At 36.3% G+C, this 23,949-nt stretch overlaps 3 protein-coding genes across 4 annotated transcripts; 2 read left to right on the top strand and 1 right to left on the bottom strand.

Annotated features, from left to right (window-relative positions):
• Positions 1-4: 4 nt before the first annotated feature.
• On the bottom strand, positions 5-18,186 carry LOC131946862 (U3 small nucleolar RNA-associated protein 6 homolog). The gene is made up of 21 exons (XM_059307841.1): positions 17,944-18,186; positions 15,700-15,784; positions 15,369-15,410; positions 15,183-15,254; positions 14,488-14,508; positions 14,331-14,378; positions 14,034-14,097; positions 13,596-13,720; positions 13,259-13,333; positions 13,077-13,155; positions 12,759-12,843; positions 12,484-12,569; positions 12,158-12,226; positions 3,766-3,839; positions 3,495-3,572; positions 2,374-2,553; positions 2,127-2,204; positions 1,775-1,884; positions 1,405-1,471; positions 920-992; positions 5-187 (listed from the first exon to the last, which is right to left on the bottom strand). Exons 1-21 carry the CDS (start codon positions 18,033-18,035, stop codon positions 42-44), a joined length of 1,749 nt encoding a protein of 582 aa, XP_059163824.1. The 5' UTR covers positions 18,036-18,186; the 3' UTR covers positions 5-41.
• On the top strand, positions 7,111-11,272 carry LOC131946864 (uncharacterized). 2 transcript variants are annotated; one of them, XM_059307844.1, is made up of 3 exons: positions 7,111-7,210; positions 8,758-8,951; positions 9,146-11,272. In XM_059307844.1, exons 2-3 carry the CDS (start codon positions 8,872-8,874, stop codon positions 10,464-10,466), a joined length of 1,401 nt encoding a protein of 466 aa, XP_059163827.1. In that variant the 5' UTR covers positions 7,111-7,210; positions 8,758-8,871; the 3' UTR covers positions 10,467-11,272. The 2 variants fall into 2 exon arrangements, with proteins under 2 accessions (XP_059163827.1, XP_059163828.1); XM_059307845.1 differs by lacking the exon at positions 7,111-7,210 and adding an exon at positions 8,498-8,665.
• A 3,436-nt stretch (positions 18,187-21,622) lies between the features above and the next one.
• LOC131946871 (protein MIX23-like) lies at positions 21,623-22,164 on the top strand. The gene has a single exon (XM_059307853.1). It carries the CDS (start codon positions 21,638-21,640, stop codon positions 22,085-22,087), a length of 450 nt encoding a protein of 149 aa, XP_059163836.1. The 5' UTR covers positions 21,623-21,637; the 3' UTR covers positions 22,088-22,164.
• The last annotated feature ends 1,785 nt before the right edge of the window (positions 22,165-23,949 follow it).

The following is a 23,949-nucleotide window of genomic DNA, read 5'->3' as shown; positions in this document are numbered from 1 at the left end:
AGAGGCATGTTGATCTGTTTATTGATTGAAATGGTTTAAGGCTAAAGACAGTACAAGACATGTTTTCTGATGAACTTTTCCCTTTGTTGTGGCCCCAGTCCCAGCAGCGCCCTCTGGTGAATTTCTGCTGACTTGACACAATCTTTGGCTACAGCTGATTCAAAGTGGATGTAATTCAGCCAAATATCTGCAATGTACAAAACACATTTGCAACACACAACACAAAAATATGTGAGACACAACACAAATAATTAAAAAATCTGCAACATCAACACAAACATTACACACATAAAAACAAATATCTGCAAGATACAATGCACAAATAAACATAAGCAAACATAACATACAAATATCTGAGGTACATCAGCTACAAATATCTGCAACAAACACACATCTACATTCATGATACATCACCAATATCTGCAAGATCTAAAACACAAAAAATACCTTCAACATGCAATACAAAAACATCTGCAACATACCAGCTTACTTAAGCACTGAGACAACACACACTTTTATAATTGCTTAGAAAAATAAAAAAGAAAAGACACCTTTCAAAAAGACAAAAACACCTACAATTAAAACAACCTGACAACAACACCTACAATTAAAACAACCTGACAACAACACCTACAATTAAAACAACCTGACAACAACAACTACAATTAAAACAACCTGACAACAACACCTACAATTAAAACCACCTGACAACAACAACTACAATTAAAACAACCTGACAACAACACCTACAATTAAAACAACTTGACAACAACACCTACAACTAAAACAACCTGACAAAAACACCTACAACTAAAACAACCTGACAAAACACCTACAACTAAAACAACCTGACAAAACACCTACAATTAAAACAACCTGACAAAAACACCTACAATTAAAACCACCAGACCCAACTTACCAGACTGTGTATGACCAAACTCCACCACTGCCTCTTCAAATGCTGCACGTATAAGGTCATGTTTAATTTTTAACTAGATGGGGAAGAAAAAGGTTAAATGCCAGGCTCTATGGAGGTAAAGAAAGGTTAGGCTTAATTAATTACAAGTAGTTTTGGCTCTGGCCTTGAGTAAAGCCAGTTCTGATGGGTACCATTTGGGGAAAGCCTGGCTACACAACCCAACCAATAGCTGAAGTCAGAGATCCAGATGAACTCTACTGCACCAGAAAACATGTCACAGTGACCTGACCAGGTGCCCCACCATCTATCCCTGGTATAGCCACTGACAGCTTGTTGCAATTCATTTAACTCTCTCCCACCTGTGTGTCCAGTACAATTAGGAGGAGGGGAGGAGAGGATGGACGACAATACATTAATTAGTGTTGGCTGAGTGTTTCTTGAGGTCACAGAGTGCTAACAGTGTAGGACGTACATAACTAACATACCTGTGAAGATTCCATCTGAATGTACAGTCTAAAGAACTCAGCACTCACAGGCCGCATAGACTTTAAGCTGAAAAAAAAGGTTGGTCTAAAAACCTCATGTAACACATAGCAGTCCCCCACACACCCCAACATCATATTGGAATATTTTTTTATATGACATGAGAGGTAATCTCCCCACACAGCTGACCTGTTAATTATCCCACAACTGACCTATTATCCCACACCACTAACCTGTCATAAATCTGACCTATGACCCACACAACTGACCTGTTATCTCATACACAACTGACCTATGACCCAAACAACTGACCTATGACCCACACAACTGAACAATGACCGACACAACTGACCTATGACCCAGACAACTGACCTGTTATAAACTTGACGCAGTTCTTTGATACCACAGTGTTGAAATGACCAGTGGAGATACCAGACCTTGGCAGGCTTACACAGCTGAGCTGTGACGCTTCGACAGGCTTTCTGCTCAAGGGAACAAATAATTAGGGAACATAGTTTTCTGGTCAAGGGAACAAATGATAGGGAACATAGTTTTCTGCTCAAGGGAACAAATAATAGGGAACATAGTTTTTTTGCTCAAGAGAACAAATACTACGGAACATAGTTTTTTCCTCAAGGGAACAAATAATAGGGAACATAGTTTTGAGATTCTGACATTTGACCAATTGAAAGTCTACCTGTGAATGTACCATGTACCATCTTACCATGACTAAAGGCTGAACCTCCTCTATATTTATGTTGGTTAAGTAGTTGAGCATTAATTCCCACAAAGGCCAGGAATCCTGTTAAAAGATAAAAATTCAGTCAGTAGTTATAATGTTACACATTACACCTGAGTCAGTAGTTTATACCCGCCCCCCCTTCTTACAGTTTATACTTCCCTCCTTACACAGCACCCCAAACAGTAGTTTATAATCCCCTCCTAACACAACAAAAGACGGAGACACTCACCTCTCTTGAGACATGTTTGGTGGCAGTTTGAAAAACATCTTGCAGCTTGTCGTGCCCCTGCCCTGACTCTGCCCTCAGCCTGATGTGCCACAATGGCACACACGTCGGGTGGTCTTTGGTGGCCAGCCTTGACACAGCTAGCAGGTCTTCAGCCATGCCTAGCTGCTGCAGCAATTCTAGCTGGGGAACAGTTGTATGTTTAAGACAGACCTACCAGTGGTATGTATAAGACATACGCAAGACAAGACATACGTAAGACAGACCTACCAGTTGTATGTATAAGACATACGCAAGACAAGACATACGTAAGACAGACCTACCAGTTGTATGTATAAGACAGACCTACCAGTTGTATGTATAAGACATACGTAAGACAAGACATACTTAAGACAGACCTACCAGTGGTATGTATAAGACATACGCAAGACAAGACATACGTAAGACAGACCTACCAGTTGTATGTATAAGACAGACCTACCAGTTGTATGTATAAGGAAGACAGACCTACAAGTTGTATGTATAAGGAAGACAGACCTACCAGTTGTATGTATAAGGAAGACAGACCTACCAGTTGTATGTATAAGGAAGACAGACCTACCAGTTGTATGTATAAGGAAGACAGACCTACCAGTTGTATGTATAAGGAAGACAGACCTACCAGTTGTATGTATAAGGAAGACAGACCTACCAGTTGTATGTATAAGGAAGACAGACCTACCAGTTGTATGTATAAGGAAGACAGACCTACAAGTTGTATGTATAAGACAGACCTACCAGTTGTATGTATAAGACATACGTAAGACAAGACATACATAAGACAGACCTTCCAGTTGTATGTATAAGACAGACCTACCAGTTGTATGTATGTATAAGACAGACCTACCAGTTGTATGTATAAGACATACGTAAGACAAGACATACGTAAGACAGACCTACCAGTTGTATGTATAAGACATACGTAAGACAAGACATACGTAAGACAGACCTACCAGTTGTATGTATAAGACATACGTAAGACAAGACATACGTAAGACAGACCTACCAGTTGTATGTATAAGACATACGTAAGACAAGACATACGTAAGACAGACCTACCAGTTGTATGTATAAGATAGACCTACCAGTTGTATGTATAAGACATCAGATAAAAATCCCAGCTGAATGGCCCTCTCAGACAGCTGTAGTGTTGACTTGGTCAGCTGAGGTAGACAAAAAATGTTGGACATTGTTATGGAGGGGGGACGGGACTATTTTGTATTTTGGTAAGTTGAATGTATATCCTAATACTCAAAAGATCACACTTGTAAACGATCTACTATTAAATGTAGAATTAATAACAACATTTATTTTATGATACATGGGAGAATGTTTGAAAAGAAATGTATGACCTACCCACTCCGTCCGGCTGAGTTCTGCCCTTTGTGTTAGACCTAGCAGGGCTGTCAGACACAGGGACCACATCTCATCTACAGAAACAATTTCAGGTGGGGTTAAGTCATTTGTGTGGGTGTGTGTGGTGTGGCTGTGTGTGTGTGGGGGGGGGGGGTACATGTGTCAGACACAGGGACCACATCACATATACAGAAACAAATTTATGTGGAATCAAGTCATTTGTGTGTGCGTCAAACTGTATTTCTAGATTTGCGTCTGTATGTATTTCTAGATTCTATAGTCTGCTGTTGCTGGTCTAGCGTAAAAAAACGTTGCTCGAACCGGATTTACCCAACATTTAAACACTATTAAGGAAAACGAGCAAAGGGAGATAATTCGACTTTGTTTTAATTTACAATTTCAATATATATATATATATATATATATATATATATATATATATATATATATATATATATATATATATATATATATATATATATATATATATATATATATCCGATGTATAAGTTTAACCAGAAAAAAAAAACAATTATTTTTATTTCAAATGTATTTCATTGTACCGTTATTTAGTTAGTAGATTAGAATCCCACACACACGGATATGCAAACCCGCCCCTTACAAAGAATGAAACGCCTATGGTGGCAATTACACCCCAGAGACACACTTAACTCTTAATTCCACCAAAATGTCAGTAATCTTTTGACCTGATATTACGATGTCCGCTAAAACTTCCATGTTGATACGATAGTCTAAAAAAAAATCTATATCATCTAGTTTTGTCAAGTACTGAGCAGGCCGTCATCTTGTGACTAAGATGTTAGTTGTTCAGGGGAAACAACTGACGCAGTTCACGATCTCCGTGATAACAAGGAGTAGCAGGTGCAAGGGGGAGAACTGGGCAAAGATATTTCTTCAGCCATTACAGCCCGGGATGAAAGAAGAATGACGAAGACAGAAAATACTTCGATTTTTTAAAAAGCTCTTTACAAGGAGGTTGAGGTTACACACAGTTTTGTGTAGAATATATGTAGAAATAATTTTTTTAAAGCTCTTTTCAAGATGGTAGAAGCTACACAGTTTTTGTGTAGAATATATGTACACATATTTTTAAAGCTCTCTACAGGACGATAGAAGCTTCACGTAGAATATATGTAGAAATATAATTTTTTTTTAAAGCTCTTTACAAGACGGTAGAAGCTACACTTGCACGGGATCCTGTATGCTCTACAACACACTATATACCCATGTTACCACACACTGACCTCAGATTACCATACACTGACCCCAATGTATGACCATCCACTGACCCCAATGTATGACCATACACTGACCCCAATATATGACCATACACTGACCCCAATGTATGACCATACACTGACCCCAATATATGACCATACACTGACCCCAATATATGACCATACACTGACCCCAATATATGACCATACACTGACCCCAATATATGACCATACACTGACCCCAATATATGACCATACACTGACCCCAATGTATGACCATACACTGACCCCAATATATGACCATACACTGACCCCAATATATGACCATACACTGACCCCAATATATGACCATACACTGACCCCAATGTATGACCATACACTGACCCCAATGTATGACCATACACTGACCCCAATGTATGACCATACACTGACCCCAATATATGACCATACACTGACCCCAATATATGACCATACACTGACCCCAATATATGACCATACACTGACCCCAATGTATGACCATACACTGACCCCAATATATGACCATACACTGACCCCAATATATGACCATACACTGACCCCAATGTATGACCATACACTGACCCCAATGTATGACCATACACTGACCCCAATATATGACCATACACTGACCCCAATATATGACCATACACTGACCCCAATGTATGACCATACACTGACCCCAATATATGACCATCCACTGACCCCAATGTATGACCATACACTGACCTCATATTACCATACACCGTTACCACAATGTAGGCCTACTGGTCAGCAGATTGGATCAATCACTGACCAGCCCCTACAACCATAGCCGCTCATTACCACAGACCAGACCCCATGAATTATCTGTCAGCCCGCCTGACGTTAGCGGTCGATCCAAAGATAAGGCAAACAAGGGGGCAAAACTTGTGGTACAAACAAGGGGGAAAAACTCGTGGTACAAACAAGGGGACTGAACTTGTGGTACAAAGTAGGGACAAACAAGGGGACGAAACTTGTGGTTCAAAGAGAGACAAATAAGGGGACAAAACTTGTGGTACAAACAAGGGGGAAAAACTTGTGGTACAAACAAGGGGACTGAACTTGTGGTACAAAGTAGGGACAAACAAGGGGACGAAACTTGTGGTTCAAAGAGAGACAAATAAGGGGACAAAACTTGTGGTACAAACAAGGGGGAAAAACTTGTGGTACAAACAATGGGACTGAACTTGTAGTACAAAGTAGGGACAAACAAGGGGACGAAACTTGTGGTTCAAAGAGAGACAAATAAGGGGACAAAACTTGTGGTACAAACAAGGGGACAAAACTTGTGGTACAAAGTAGAGACAAACAAGGGGAAGAAACTTGTGGTACAAAGTAGGGACAAACAAGGGGACAAAACTTGTGGTACAAAGAGAGACAAACAAGGGGACAAAACTTGTGGTCCAAAGTAGGGACAAAACTTGTGGTCCAAAGTAGGGACAAAACTTGTGGTCCAAAGTAGGGACAAAACTTGTGGTCCAATGTAGGGACAAACAAAGGGACAAAACTTGCACAACTTGTTAGAAATGAGTAAACGGTTTCCTCTCCACTCAAGTAGCCCATCACATAGATAAATTATGCCAATAAAGAAAACAACTGGGTGACGGGTGCAGGGGGGGGGTGGTGGGAGGTGTCATGGCAACCAATAAAACTTCCTCCAACATCTTTCTCCCGTTATTCCAAGGCTGAAATGACCAACCCTTTCAATAACTTGCACTTGTACAGCCTATTCTAACGGTGCCTAATCCTAACCCATCCCAAACCAAACAACTGTCATTTATCTTGTTTCAGGGATCAGTACCAAAAACGTTTCTATCATTTCTAGCAAGAAAAGAGCATTTTCTTTTCTAAGCCCGCGGCCATTCTGCTGAATTACACGCCTGTATTCATGTATAAACACACACGTTTTAAGGCCCGGGCGGGCGACAAGTTTTTAATTTGCAGACGTCGAATTCTAAAGGTAGCAACAACAATTGAACCTTTATCCGCCGCTGGGAAAAAATCTGGGGGGAGGTGGAGCCGTGTTTCAAAAAAGGGCCAATAAAAACGGCAGCGATGAGAGGCAGAGTTTGCTGGCACGCGGTGTCTGAGCGGGGTGTGTGTGTAGCATTGTGACCTTTGACACGGATACACCAAATTTTTGATGGGGGACGGCAAGCAGAAGCCAAGTAAGTTTTTCGTTGAAAGTTTTTGATGAATACATGTGTTCACTTAGACTAGGGCTGATAACGGTATAATCTAGTTGTTTGTTTAGTTAGACTTAGTGTGTGTGTAATGGGTGGAGAAAGAGGCAGTGAAATTGAAGCCTTTAACGTGTATATAAGTAAAGCTATTTAGGAATACATAGACAAAATACACAGAGGTGTACTAGTAGAGTAGTATAGATTATAGATAGCTCACCCTACGGTGTTTCTTGTCTAAAATGTACAGTGACTAATAGCGGTGTGGATCAACATAGCAAATGCCAAATAGGCCTAAACGTAAAAGTAGTAAGGTCCGTTTGATGATTGGGGGGGGGGGGGGCGCAATGTTGGTTTATCATTAAAACTGAAAAATAAAATTTATAAATATATATCTAGATCTACTCATACTTTTGTTGTTAAATATTAAATAGCTTCAAATATAAAATAGATTGAATATAAATAGGCCTTATATAGTAAAGTTTATTTTTTTAAAATTCTTTAAAGTAATTACAGCCTAAAGGCCCTATAGATCTAATTTCATTTTTATCTAGCAATAAAACAAAGAAGGGGGGGGGGGGCCTTGTAGTTTTAGTTCTTCAAGTTTTTAAAATGTGCTAAATACTTTGCTCTATTTGGTTGTTACGGCCCAATATAAAAAAAATAACCCGTATCAGTTCCTGAACTTTGTCCCATTAGATGGCAATGGATTCAGATTTATATTCATTGATTTTTTAAATAGGTTTTTTAAATCGTGCAGTGGAGTATGTGTATTTCTCACGCTCTAGTGGGCCATAGATTTATAGATTGACCGGCTCCCACAACAGCTAGAGCTCGCTGGCCAAATCGCTGACGGGGCTAGTAGGTCAGTATTTATGAACCAGATTGTATCGCGTCGACCGCCCCCCCCCCCCCCTTCCACGGTCCATGGCTGATATGCCTGCTTGCAATGAGGAATGTGAAAATTAGATGAACACACATTCCAATCTTTGTTGCCACCTGTCTTTTTTTCTTTCTCACGCCTCAACCATTGACTTTGTCATCACCCCTCCCTCCCCCTCCCCCCATTGTTATGGCCGGGGACCAGTGTTGATGTTTTCAGGCAAACACGAGTTCGTGTGCTGGAGAGAAATTATTTCCCCTGATTTAATGGGGCAATATTTGCCCCAGCGGTGCCTTCCCCTCTGACTAAACAACAGCGTTTTCCTGTTTCCAACTGACTTTTAAAAAAGTTGTTCCCTAGGTCCAAATATTCTGGGAAAACTTGTAAAAAAAAAAAAAGACACACCGGATATGTGTTAGCTAGAGCTAGTATGAGATGGTGCTAGCAAGGCCAGTGAAACTTGTTTTCTCCATCAGAATAGTCACGAATAGGTGCTCTACACATTCTTTAACCAATGTAAAATACTTTGAAATAACGGCGGCCATTCTTCGCAGTAAAATGTAAGCAGCACCTGATACTGTAAAAATCTATTTACTTTTCTTAGCTTAACATTAAAAAAAATTTAATCATGAGATACTTTTGTTTTCCTTAGGGCCATGGACACCAACTGATGTAGAACTGGATGAGAACACAAGTCTACACATAGACCCACTGGTCTACTAGCTTATATCTGCCCTAGCTTCTATGTCTGCCTAGAGACTTAAAGATGAACCCTCTATTCTATGCTGGGATCATCATCCCAACAGTCATCACCATTCTGCTCTTTTGTATTTTTATTTACTGCTGGTAAGTTTTTTTTATGTTCTGTTTTATCATACAGTAAATATGGTCATATTTATATTTAGGTAAAAATTGATACTTTTATGTACCATATTTTTATGGTCTACTTTAAACTGTAAACTCAACTGTCTAGATGACATACTGTTATATTTTTAACATCATCCACCAAGTTCCAGAAGATTCTATTGTTTCCTCACTAGGTTCATACAAAAAGCTAGGAAGGAGGTTCTGACAAAAAAGTTTGACCCCCATGGGAAGATGCGGGACATGGGTCTATCCGTGGAGTCCCAGACATTTTACTATCAGAACGGTAAAGACAATGGGGGCTATGTCGTCAGTCCATCAACAGAGCAACAGGCACAAAACATGTGTCACCATGACAACAGTACAGAAACTGGTCAAACTTTGTGTCACCAAGACAGCAATATATCAGCTGGCACTGTCCACATGTATCACCATGACAACAATACAGCAGCAGCTTCTGTTCAAAACATGTGTCACCAAGACAGCAATATACCAGCTGGCACTGTCCACATGTATCACCATGACAGCGATATGGCCAATGGGCATGTACAAACTATATATCACCACAACATACCAGGCGCTCCTATCCAAACCATGTATCACCATGAGAGCCACATACCATCAGCTGTCCAAACTACGTATCACCATGAGAGCCACATACCATCAGCTGTACAAACCATGTATCACCATGAGCACCACATACCAGCTGCCCCACCCCAAACCATGTATCACCCTGATGGCTACACGCCAGCCAGCCACATGAGTGAGAATCAGATGCACTCTGTCTTCACTTGTTCCAATTCTTCAGCTTTCCTACCAGGCCCCAGCCAAGAAATGGAGATCATGGTCTCCGCCCACCCCTACCACGGCGTCTGTTACGGTGACTGCACGTCCCCGGATCTGAACCCAGGACGGGGGCTCTACCCTCACGACCAGCCTCCCCTGAGCGAGGACGCGGAGTTCTACCAGCTCTACCACCTAGTGGATGTGTCCAACCACCTGGCCAGGTTCAGCCAGCTTGACCGCAGGCCAGTGTACTCGTCTCAGCCCAGCTACCACTGTGGTCATCAAGCTCTCCCTCCCCTCAACTACCCCGCCAGACAAGGCAGTGTGGGGAACCTGGATGCCTGTCGGTCCGCTGACCACTGTCCAGACACCAGCCATCGCCCAGACTCCCTCTTGTCACATTCCTCCAGCACAGACTCCCAAGACTCGGGCTTCCCTAGCTCAGTGTGCACCACCCACGACAAAAACGCTCAGGTCATTAAAAAAGACAAGAGGACCCCACCCGCGCAGGAAATACTTAACGCCCAGCACCTTCATGCCGCAGGTCAGGGGTCGGGCCAAAGGAGCTGGATCCCAACCACGGGGTCAGGTTATGTGCCGGGGTCCCACTACAGAAACTCAGCTCAGCCCGCCACAAGGTCCCACCCAAACAGCCCCGGGACCTCCAGACTTAAATTCACGCAGGATTTGTGTGAGTACTCAGTGGTGTGAGTTATAGGGTAGCTATGACATGCCATAGACATTTATTGACCTAGTGTAAACAGTGGATACAATCACTGATGTATCATGGCCATTCATCAACCATATGTGGAGTTGAATGAGAATAATCTGTGCTTTAAGTGGATATCCAGCAGAGCAAAGAACTTAATATTCTTACATTTACATGTTTAGTGTGGATAGCTAGCTTACATATGGATACTGTGATGCAAAATGTGGATACCCCAATACCAGTAATATATGTGGTTATGTTGTACATTTTTTTAAGCCTAGTGATAAAGCTTATGTAAATATGTATTGAATATGTTAATGTGTTAATTTATAATTAAGTTATATGCAGAACATGGTAGGTTTTAAATCCTCTCATCCTGGGTGTATCAAAAATGTGTACATAAACCATTTTTAACATAGATGATTTACCGCATTGTTAACATTTAACTTCTTTTCCCCAACTAAACCTTGTATCTGACACATTAATTCCCCAAACTAAACCTTGTATCTGACACATTAATTCCCCAACTAAACCTTATATCTGACATTAACCACCTGCTCTTTTTCTATGCCACAGAAATAGCTCTTTTTCCTAGAAACTGTACTATTTTTTTAAGCCCATATTACCCTTTGTTACAGTTCTTAAATGTGCATTATTCTAAGTCAGCATTTTTCATTGTGCCTTATTTTGGCTGTACCATTTTGGCTGTATATCATGTGTTCATAGAAATACCTCTTTGCGCTGCTTATTGTTGATACAACGTATCATAATGATAGAAGTCATCTTTTTTTGTATAACTATTATTTGTTGGAATAAACAGAAATCAACAATACAGCAGCTTTATGTTTTGTATATTAAAATCTACAACCATCTCTAGTATAGACCTAAAAGTGTAAATTTTACAATCATAAAGAGGGAATTTAAAAAAAAAAAGTGCCCTTTGAGTTCACCTATTTCAGTGACCATGGTCTATGAGAATTAATGTGTATGCTCAACCACTTTTACTTTCCCTGACGTTGATTCAGGTACCCATCAGAGCTGGGTGAATACAAACTTGATCACAAAGATGAACAGATGGAATGAATCAAAGAGTGTATGATACAAAATATCTGTCATATGAGTGATGTTTGGGGTGAATCAAAGAGAGTATGACACCACATGACAGATGTCATATGAGTGATGTTTGGGGTGAATCAAAGAGAGTATGACACCACATGACAGATGTCATATGAGTGATGTTTGGGGTGAATCAAAGAGAGTATGACACAACATGACTGATGTCATATGAACGTGATGTTAGGGGTGAATCAAAGAGTGTATGACACAACATGACTGATGTCATATGACTGATGTTTAGGGTGAATCAAAGAGTGTATGACAACACATGACCGATGTCATATGAGTGATGTTTGGGGTGAATCAAAGAGTGTATGACAACACATGACAGATGTCATATGAGTGATGTTTGGGGTGAATCAAAGAGTGTATGACACCACATGACTGACAGATGTCATATGAGTGATGTTTGGGGTGAATCAAAGTGTGTATGACACAACATGACTGATGTCATATGAGTGATGTTTGGGGTGAATCAAAGTGTGTATGACACAACATGACTGATGTCATATGAGTGATGTTTGAACTTGTTTGCTAGTCTGTTGGGTACATTTGTGTTAGTCCATTATGTACTCACCATTAGGCAATTTCTCTAAGGCTTTTTCATAGACAGCCAGACACTTGCTTATTGCTTCTTTACGGTGCCCTGTTGAATACATTTTACAGTAAATAACCACAGTGTTCTGTGCATCACATGTCAACAATCTGACTGATAGCAGCTTCATTAGTTCAAAATTTTTACATTCATCTCTTTTGTCTAACATTTTTTTGTACCGAAAGTTAGAAATTAAATTTAAAGATTAACATCTCAGGCATTTCACACCACTGTACTTTTTAAAATACTGTGACACATTAATTCTAACAATCGATGTAAGAAAAAGTTGCTTGAAATCTAATCCTTACCTTTAGATACTGTTTTAATCTTGTTGATATATCTTAAGGCTAATCCATTCCAAACTTTAGGGTTATCCGGGTAAGATTCTTCCAAGCTAAATGGAAACAAAAATTCATTTAGAAAGCTCATACAATTTTTGCAGAGTGAAGAAAATTTAACAGTTGGTGATTACAACACTCCTGGTAGGTAGCTAGAGTGGCAGCAATAACAAACAATTTTACATTAGACTATAACTAAATGTGTGCAGGACAAAACAAAGGCCATAACTGATGAAAAAACTCACTCAGACACTATTAAATCTTGCAGTGGTCTCCCTTCTTTTACTGAGCAGCAAATGATGAGAAGCTTCAAATGAAGATCAGCCCGACCTGACAAAATTAAGAAAAATGCTGTCATCTAATTTTTTTTTAAAATTAATAACTAAAGATTTTAAACTGATAAAATGTCAGTCATCTATGTTATATATGGAAACTTAATACTTGAAATTTTACATTGATTAAATGCCAGTCATAAAAAACAAAACTAAAAGTTTAAAAAAAAAAAATTAAATTTTTTTCCTAACCCACTAATTACAGGGTGCTAAAACATATTACAAACCCACCAGGAAAGATTTCCTTTGATTTGTTGTAAATTATAAAGGGTAGCCGTAACTCTGGTGCAAGTTCATTTTCTCCATTTGTCTGTTGAAGAAAATTTGTATCAAAATAAACTATTTCTGTTCAACAGATACATATAAAGTGAAGTTAAGACTAGTCCACAAGAAAATCAAGCAGATAAATATACCTCATTTGTTGATATCTTTAAAATTGCTTTTCTCTTGATTAACACTTTAGCTAGTTGAAGCTCCATGCGAAACATCTAAAGATTAGACAAAAACATCTAAAGATAAGACAAATTGAGTATGATAAATCTTGGAAAATTAAAAGCTAATTTGTATTTTTTAAATTTTGTTCAACAGATGACTATAGTTATCCACAGCCATTTGTTAAAAGCTATACCAGCATTATTTCTTATTTCACAGCTAGCTTTTACAAAAATTATTCTATTTTTGATAATTTCATAAATAGCTAGCCTACATACTACATGTGTCATTACAATGAACAATGATGAAGCAACCTACCTCTAGAAACAGGGACTCTGACTCTGGGTTGACCCTCTGACCTTTCAGTAAAATCTCCCTGGCCAGTTCATGATTTGAATTCCCTTCATCAGAGCTCTCCCACTGGGCAGCCTTCAACCACAGATCTGAATACAATACAATATATTAAATAGATTTATCACACAAGAAAATTATTTTATATTCCGAGGTTATGTCTTATTTAAAAAAAGACAGTGAGAAGGAAAAAGAAACTGTTTTTATTGCCAAAAATCAAGATTTGAAGAATGGTGCAGCTCTTTTGAACCTGGTGGTCTATGGAGCACATAGAGTTCACCTATTTCCATGACTTCGGCATATGAAGGGATGTGTGGTCAAAACTTTCAGGTTAGCAGCCAAATACTCTGCCACTGAGATTGATTTTTTTTTAAAAATAAATAATACAAATAGTATTCAACAAACCTGGGTTGTGTGAGTGAATCTTCAATACCTGCCCATAAAGTCTAGACACATATGCTTTTTCATTCTGAGATAACAAATTTATAAGTCAAGATTTTATTTGTAACTAAACAAAAATTATCTTGTGACATTTAGTGTTACCTAAATTTAAACATAACTAACTGCTTTCATTGTATTGAGATAATAAAAGTGAATTCTTTAATTTTCACAAAAAAGTATATAACACACCAACCACAAAGACAGACCATCACCCCAAAACACACACAACATAATGATTAAATCAAATTGGTTATAGCTTACCATGACTTTGCTAAATTCTATATGTTGTTCCCATAGAGATATATCTTCCTGCAAAGAACAAACAAATTAATATTATTGACTTTGAAAAAATATATTTCTAATATTTAAAAAAAATGAAACGTGACTTAATTATTATTAAAAAATGTTAGAAACTTACTGAAAATCTTAAGGTGACAAGCTGAAAATAAAATATTTTAAAATTTATCAGTATATAGCATTATCATATTTAAATTCGCATTTGTAGAATGAACAAATGTCAGTGTTTTAAGAATAATTTCTAGATTTTACAAGACAATTTTTAAGCTTAAAATAGTTCCATTTATTCTCAAATTTGATTATAAGAGCATTATTTTAAGCTGTTGTGCTATTCTCTACTTTTGTAGCAAATAAGACATTTTAACTAAAATATCCCTGACTCTTTCAAATGCATGTGTAAAAAACTAACCCTATACAATTTATCAGTACATATGTATGAAACTAACCCTTTACAAGTTATAAGAACAATTGTATGGAAAAAACCCTATACAATTTATCAGTACATATGTATGAAACTAACCCTATACAATTTATCAATACATATGTATGGAACTGAACCTATACAAGTTATCAGAACATATGTATGGAACAAACCCTATACAGTTTATCAGTACATATGTATGAAACTAACCCTATACAATTTATCAGTACACATGTAAGAAACTAACCCTATACAATATATCAGTACACATGTAAGAAACTAACCCTATACAATTTATCAGTACATATGTATGGAACTAACCCTATACAAGTTATCAGAACATATGTATGGAACAAACCCTATACAATTTATTGGTACACATGTAAGAAACTAACCCTATACAACTTGTGGATACGATCTGCAATGGCCTTCTCCACATCTCGCTTTTTGGTGTGTTGACCCAGTTTCTGAATAAAACAATATATTTTCATGTTACAAATTAGCCAAAAATAGAAACATTAAAAATGTATTGATTACTGTCATCCAAACAATAAAAAAAAATCTTTTTTTTTAGACTTTACCTTTCTGCGGATCTTTAATAGCTCCAATAGTTTTTTCTCATACTGTAAAAAGTAAAATGGTTATTTAAATTATTTAACTTAAGCTTTCGAATTTTTTTTAATTATTGTAATGTTCAGAAATTTAGTTGTCTTCCTTCTACAGGTAACCTAGTGTGGCATGAATATGAAGGTAACATTGAAATGTAAATTACACAAAACAAAAATTTGGTTTAGAATATAATTTCCTGTCACTTAAACCAATTAATTACAAATATTAACAACTTATATAACTTTACTCAACATTTTAACTATCTAGTATTATAAACTAGAAGATTCTAACAAACATAATTACCTCTATATAATTAAGAAAAGATGATTTTGTCTTTGTCAATTGTCTCAACTTGTATTCATAACTTTCCCTTTTCTTTAAAATATTTCTGAAATTATTTTGTTTTTGAAGAAAAAACAACATTAAATTTTTTTAACAAGGCTATAAAATAATAGTCCAGCTATAACAACAAAATTTAGATTAATAAAATGTAAGAATCAGGGTGTACCAAAGCTATTTTATTTACCCTAAAGAAGTGTCAGAAGAAAAAACTGCCTTGAAAGCAAACATAAATAATTTTTGTTCTTAAGAAATGGGTTTTAGTACATAATTTATAATTTTCTATTGTAAGAATCAAATCTAGTTGGAATCCAGTTATAAATAAGGTTCTTTTAATGTAAATACACGTGGTGAATTTTTTAAATTTTTTATTTAATTAACATAAAGGGTTACTTTTTAAAGTGATATCATTACAACATATCTCTATTTTGAGATTATTACATCAGAGTTAACTTTTTAAAGAATAATATTTTTTACAAATTTTTTGGCAAACAAAATTGCTTCTCGTATAATGTAAATTATTACCAAATTTAATGTCATGATGATGATAATAAGCTACACCAAGCATGCCATTTAATGATTTAACTTTTTAAAGTAAATGGCTGTTTGTGATTAATAAATATGCTTCATGAACAAACAAAAAATGGTGATCAACTATAATAAATTTCCCACTTTCAGATTTATAGGGCAGATGAAGTAGAGTTTGTATCCTTCTTGACCTCTGCATATAATGGTATTGTGAGGTCAACACCAAGCCCAGCCACCTTTACTTTCCCTAACATGAGTCAAGTACCCTTCATAGACGTCCTGCAGTCAGACATTTATCAGAAATCAATATCTTCAGGCTAATGGTCGTTTGTCCTACCATTTGACCACAAAGGTTGGGTGAAAAATTATGGGAAGGCAATATTTACTTGACTTAGTGGTGATCATATAAATCACCATGTTCGCCAAATTAATTTATAACCACCCACAATCACCATGTTCGCCAAATTAATTTATAACCACCCACAACCTTTGATACTATCAGACTGATTTTTTCCCCATAAAAGTAAATCTGTAAAAATGTTACAAAATACGTGCAACAACATATGATGGCTGAACCTGTGATTTATTATCTGTTACGTCCATGAGTGTCCTTATTGGGATTAATGAAAATTTGACGAGTTAATCAAAATATTATTTTAATTTAATGCAAGATTATAAGAAATTAATGGCCATATGTCACGTTCTATGCCAAAAAATTGTATGACCATACAGATTGTGCAACATATGCTGACATTTCTTTTTTAAAAGCCCTAAAAAATCTACAAGTAATTATTTTTAGCTGCAGTTATTTTTTAATCCCTGGTAGATGCTTTTTTCCCAGCTTATTGTTATCTTAAAAAATCACTGATCTGTACAGCAGTGTTATTAACTAAGTTTGTAGTGGTGGAAAAACATAACTTTGCTGTAATGAACCATTGAAGTTGACATGTTAACATTGGATTATTTTCAATTCATCTCTATCTATGGGCCATTCAATGTAACAAATGTTTGACACAGAAATGGTTATGGGTGGACTGTAAGTGCTATGATTCCATTTATACTTTTGATATACAGCTCTTTGAAAAAGGGTTGTTAGGTTACTGGTAGTTAACTAAATACACACATTGCTAGCTAATGTCAATACTCAATGCTAACCCTGTCCCTAACCCCAACCCTAGTCCTACCATACGCCTAACCCTAAAATTAGTCGAGATTACAATACTACTACTAACAACCCAACACACCTATTTTACGGAAGAATCTTTATCGGACATCGGTATCTAAAATTAATTTAAATTATCCCAGGTTTTTCCACCACAGAACAGAAGATAGTGTGCTTTTTACAAACTCAGTTGAATAGGCTAATAAAAATGAAAGAGATTCTGATTCAGCGTGATTAGCAGTGTTTTTTATGGCAACACAATTTTTTTTTATCTGTTGTCTAGTGACTCTAGACTAGACTTTTAGACTAGAGTCTAGTCTAGTCCTAAAACTCCTAACAGAAATTACCCCCGTCCCAATCTTCTATTAACATTTTTAAAGATATAGGCCTATTTATCAGTTAACATTTATCAAACTGAAAAGGTCTAAATCTAGGCCTAACAATATCTGACTAATAGTCAAGATCTTTATCTAGACTAGACTAGATTTCTAGATCTAAGTAAAAAAAAAAATTTTTACTTCGTCTCTTTGACCGTGAATAAACCGATTTCTTTCATCTCCTCCAATTCAGGAATCATTTCCTCTAGCGTTTGATGTACGTATTCTGCCATGGTTAGGTTGTTTGTATCGTTGGCTTTGACAATTTAAATTACAATAAAAAAAACTGAACAAAAATACACTTTTATTTCAAACTGAAATCTATCAACACGATTTAGATCTCCAATGTTCCATGCGTGTTGTAAACATCAGTTGCAGCGAACTTTTCGTAGCATTTTAGTAGCCAGCAGTCGAGAAATAATGGGGCTATCTTTTGTAGTTTCGCATAGTAGGCCTATGCCTATAATAATATTTTTTCCCCCTTAAAACGAGTTAAAACAATTTCACTTGAAAAAAAAACCAGCGAGCGCCCCTTAGTATTACATCTTTATATGGTAATTTTAATTCAAAATTCAATTCTGAACCAATCTATCCTTTTAACGCAGCCTCATCAGGGGCGGAACTACAGTGCCGCCAGACCCCGCATTGCGGGGGGGCCCACGCCATTTAGGGGCCCATCGCCGACCATAATACATTCTTTATAGTTAAAAAAAATTACTTTCTTGCATTTTTGACTTGACGGTAAAAGCTTTTGTAAATAAAAACAGATCTACTACAGTAGTGATGTTATACAGTAGCTAACACATGATGTTGCGTTTAAAAAAAAAACTATATGCCTGAGCTGTAGTGATAGGCAAACGTTAAGAACACTTCCATTACTTATTTCCCTTTTTTAAATTGTAAAATAGGGGTGCTCATAAGCTCCTTTTAATATATTTGTACAAAACAAAACAAAAAAGAAATTACTTTTCTTAGTTCTTATTTAAAAAAAACATACTAAATAATGACATAGCATAATTTGGAAATATATTTAAAACAAATAATATAAATACAAAAAAACATAAAAATAAACATAACACGAGAAACCATTACACACACAAAGCTTTCATGTTTTATATTCTTTTGACCGGAAAAAAAAAAATTCTTTTTCTTCAAAACCCGATCGGGCAAGAAATAAGTATACAATGTTTGTATTATATATATATATATATATATATATATATATATATATATATATATATATATATATATATATATATATATATATATATATATATATATATATATATATTGTAGTGAATTCGTTAGAAATCAGTCAATTGTGCTTAGTAGGGCAAGAAGAAAAATTCATATCTTAATAAATAGTTGTTATTATAGCATGAAAATTGGAAGAACTATTAGGCCAAGCTTGATCTTTAATTAGAATATCTTAGTGTTAGTTAGGAGCAAGCCGATATCATGGAAATCTACTTTAATTAGGTGTATTTGATGATATTTTTACAATATTTGCATGTTTGAAGTATTATTGTTGAAGAACAACTTATTGATGTTTATTGTAATTTGTATCATTGTAAAGGGAATTGTCTGTGGTTTCAGAGGATAAGCTTATTAGAATTTTAGGAGATCGCGTTAAGTTTTTATATAGGGTTATTTGGGGTCGGTTAGCACAAAAGCGGGGGAAATTTTCACAGGTAGGCGTTAGAATTCGTGCCAAGAGCAAGGTGTCATCCGAGACGCTCGCGGGTGGGGTATATAAACCGGTGGGTTAGCCTTAGAGGAGAAGGAGAAACGACGGCCCTAGCCATTAATTTATGCAGCACACGTATTGGCGCTATAGTCTTGTTAGATGCGCGCTACACAGACAATTCCCGCTCAAGAAAGATAGTCAAATAAAGATTTGCAGAAGACGGCTTATTCTTCATTCTTGATCGTCTGTGACTGTGACTGAGAGTGTGAAATAGAAGAGAAGAAGAACGTTACATTTGATAGAAGCAAGAATATTACAATAGAACAGCATATTTTGAGAGTAGTAAAAACGTTACAATATATATATATATATATACAGAAGGGGGGCCCAGAATTTTTTTTTGCGGGGTGGCCCTTTTTTTCTAGTTCCGCCACTGAGCCTCATCCATGTAGACATGATGAACATGTAAAAATAGTTATTCTAAGTTATTGTCATTTAAACAGCAAATCTACGTGGGGGAAGGTCCACCCCCCCCCCCCCAACAAAATGGAATTTATATAGAAAACATATAGAAAACATACTTTACCAGTGTCCGCCCCCCCCCCCCCCCGAAAAATGAAAGTTTGGAAGAAACACTGGGCCAGAGTTAGTTGAAACCATTTAAACGACGTCACTCTGTTAATGATGATCTTTACCCCACTCCCCATTGTCACAAAAAGCCAGATCCCCCACCCTTCTTAAATACCATCATACTTTAGATCTTTAAATGAGTTGCTGTCCCCAGCCTAATCTGCCCGGGTAATATGGTAACAATAATATACCCTTAATATAAACGTACAGCCAATGGTTACAGTGTTTAAAAAACCGCTAGTTCCTAGTGTTTAATATAGTTAAAATTTCTCTCAGCCTATGAGCCTACTAAACCAATATCTGTGTGAAGAAATGGATGCAATCGAATATTTTAATATTTGAGCGAAAATCCAAGTGCACTTGTAGCCTACTGTTGCCGCAACAGCACCGAGACATACCTCATATTCATGTTACAGTATTTTCTACTGTCAAATGAAATTCGAAACTACCATCTCTGCAGTATAAAAAAAAGAACAAGCTACAGTATCTCAGTGATATATAACATGTAATACAGTTTGTAGAATAAAACAAACACGTTAAAGACAATAAAACATAAAAAGTGTGTTTAAAAGTTATTCGCAAATGCATATTATCAGAGGCGTAGCGATGGGGGGGGGGGGGGGGGGGGAGGGGGGGGGAGGGGGGGACATATGTCCCCGGGCGCCGACCTTAGGGGGCGCCAAAATGGGTTGTAAAAAAAAATTAAAATGTAATTTTAGCTGCATATTTGCAGTTGGGGGGGGGGTGCAAATCAAAAGTATGAGGGGGGTGCAAATTGAAAATTTGCTCCAGAGGGGGGCGCCAAATTGAAAGTTTGTCCCCGGGCGCCGGGAAGGGTCGCTATATCGGTTTTAAGAATGTAACATATATTGTTTTTATGAGATTTATAATTTGAAATTGCAAACGTAATCGATGATAGCTGTATTAAACCACGCCAGTTAACGATCATTTATGGATCTATTGAGGTGTGTGTGTGTGGGGGGGGGGGGGGAGTGGTATGTAGGATTTGTTTAAGGTGGGGCATAGGATTTGAGTTAGGGTTCATGTTTAGGGCTTGACCGAAATTTCGGCCTATAAGTAGGCCTACATTATTGCTTTCCTTCTGGCACTGAGCGTTGTAACTTTGATTAGAATCGTTTAACTTCAAATATTAATTTGTGTTAGTTATCTCCCATATGTAGTTTGAATTTTTAAAGGGAAAACACATTAATAGAATATTTTCAAAAAGTAAAAAAACCCCACAAAAATACAGTTAAATTCAATAGTATTGAAGTTAAAAATAATTGTTTATTGTTTCACAAAATATAAATATTAAAATGTATATAAGTGTTGCTAATCTTATATTTTATAGACCATTAAATTGTCATTAAGAAATTATTTCTTTTTAGAAAACAATAAGCTTAATTACATTTTTAATTAGTTGAAAAATGAAAATTCCGTTAGATGACATTCTCTAGTCTATTCCAAATTTCTTGGTGTATTAAAAAAATAATTAAAAGGGGTCAAGGTGTAACCAACATGGCGGCGCCCAGCGAACAACGGTATCTTCCATGCGATGACTTTATGAAATTCCAGGATGCATTAAAAAAGCTCCGGCTTATAGATGACAGAATCATACATGCCCTAAACACATCACTTCCTACACAATCTTTCAGAGACAAAGTAAATGTCTCCACAGAATGTAAACGCTTGTATGAAGAGATGCAGGTATCATATGACCAGCGGGACCAATCAATCCGCCATTGTATTGAGTTAGTTACAGATGATGTGAAAAAACTGAGGCAGAAGAAACTGGATGCACCTGATGATGTTGAAATCTTGAGATCATTAAGGAAGGAACAAACTAAATTGAAGCTAATGCAGCAAGAAATGAGTATAGAGGAAGTAGTGAAAGATAGGACTCTGAAGGTATTCTATGAAAGATGTCGAGACAGCTACACGCCACCGGCGGCTCCTATAGTCTTGTAACCATCAGCCAACATTAGACCAGCATTGTCGCATAAAGAATGATTTTTTAATTAAAATGTAACTTTTACACTGCTGTATTGAATGCTTGTTCCTAACATTGTTCTTGTAGAATGTCTTCATATAGTATACCCACGATTTTTAGGAAAATTAACACTATTTATATTATTATTTGGATAACAAAAAAAATTTTTTAAATCTTTCTGAAGTACACATGACTATATTTAAAGATTCTCTTGAACTTGAAGGCAGAAAAATTTACAGAAGGTTGTATAAAAGTGAAAAGAAATATAATGAACATGAAAACATTAAATCGCTGATAAAGTAGATATATGTAGTTGATTTCCTCAGTAGATAACTCATGTTCTACACAAACAACAGAAACAGCAAGTATTGTTACATGTTTTTTCTGAGCTGGTTGCTCCTGATTGCATTAGTTACAAGATTGTGTTCACTGATTGTGATACTTCATAGTGTCCTACGTTGTGTCATGTAGGCTAGTTATTTCATAGTTGATTACATAGTGTATCTTGTAAAATAGATTGATTTATTGTTAGGATACCTCAGTAGATGAGAAATACATTTTCATGAGACAGACCTACAATAGTGAGTAGATTTTAAAAGTGTAAAGTTCAGAAATTATTCTTTCTTTCCCAAACTGTTTTTGTATTCCTTGAGAACTAGCTCTGAAAAAATCAGGCCATCTTAAAAAATTTAATTTATATAATTTTCTCTTAAAAAACAATTTTCTCTAACAACAGAAAAAAAAAATTAATGCCATGTTGCCTTAGTAGTACATGATTGATTTATTATCTATGTGATCTGTAAAAGAAAATTTTTAAAAATTAAACTAGATGATTTTAATAATTATTTTTCTTGTATATAAATCAACTAAAAACTATTTTAAACTTGCAAACTAATCCATCAACTGTCCAAAAAAACAGTTTCTCCCATCAAACTTTTTTGTTGTTCATCTAGTGTTGGATGGCTGTCATTGGCTGTAATACTTTTGTAGGGTATTAAAATGTTAACATGTTAATAAAATTTACTTCTCTAAAAAAAAAAAAAAAAAAAAAAAAAAAAAAAAAATTAAAATGATACAATAAATGCCGAAGTGAACAGTATGTGTACTACAGAGCCACTTCTCCCACGGTCGTTTCTATTTCTGTCCATGGGTGGCTACAATGTGAACTTTTGACTCCGCAGCACACTAAACTAAGCAGTCAAGAGAAACCTAGTTTGCACACCTTATTTTAATCTAGTTATTATGCCATTTTATTTTCTCCCTTTGATTATTATATATGCAATTGCTGTTCATTGTTCATGTCTTTGATGCTGTGTAAAATCTATCAAATATATTATTATTACTGATTTAAATGTTTAAAACAATTGAATTAATAAAAAGAAAAAAAGAAAAAAAAACTGTTTGAGGACTGTATAGATATAGATGTTTGAAAGAGAAGAATGTTTGCTTTGATGTGTCTCATTGTAATAACATAACTTTTCCGATTGCTTAAAATTTGTATAATTTTAATTCTCGGTGACCCCAATTTTTTTTCAGCTCTACTTAAAAACCCAAATCCCCCCCCCCGTCCCCCGTCCCCTCAGCCCACCACGCACGCCGAGAAAAAAAAATCCCTTGAATCATCAGTTAATTATACATTTGCATTTTCAGTTTCAGGTTGGTTTTTTATTTTTATTTTTTCATTATATTTAGACGTTTTGGATTAGATCTATGTATAAGTAAACCATCTAAAATGAATGAAAGCAGGCTACAAGTAAGAAAGAAATATTACTATTGTAAATCTGTATCAGTCCTCACAAGCCGATGATGAAAACTGTAATACTAAAGCGAACACACAACT

This window comes from Physella acuta, unplaced genomic scaffold, assembly GCF_028476545.2.
Source record: "Physella acuta isolate Inbredline_101_S28 unplaced genomic scaffold, ASM2847654v3 ptg000574l, whole genome shotgun sequence".
Taxonomy (NCBI): Eukaryota; Metazoa; Mollusca; class Gastropoda; family Physidae; genus Physella; species Physella acuta.
The sequence above is the reverse complement of the archived record's forward strand: the minus strand, read 5'-3'. Positions and strand labels throughout refer to the sequence as shown.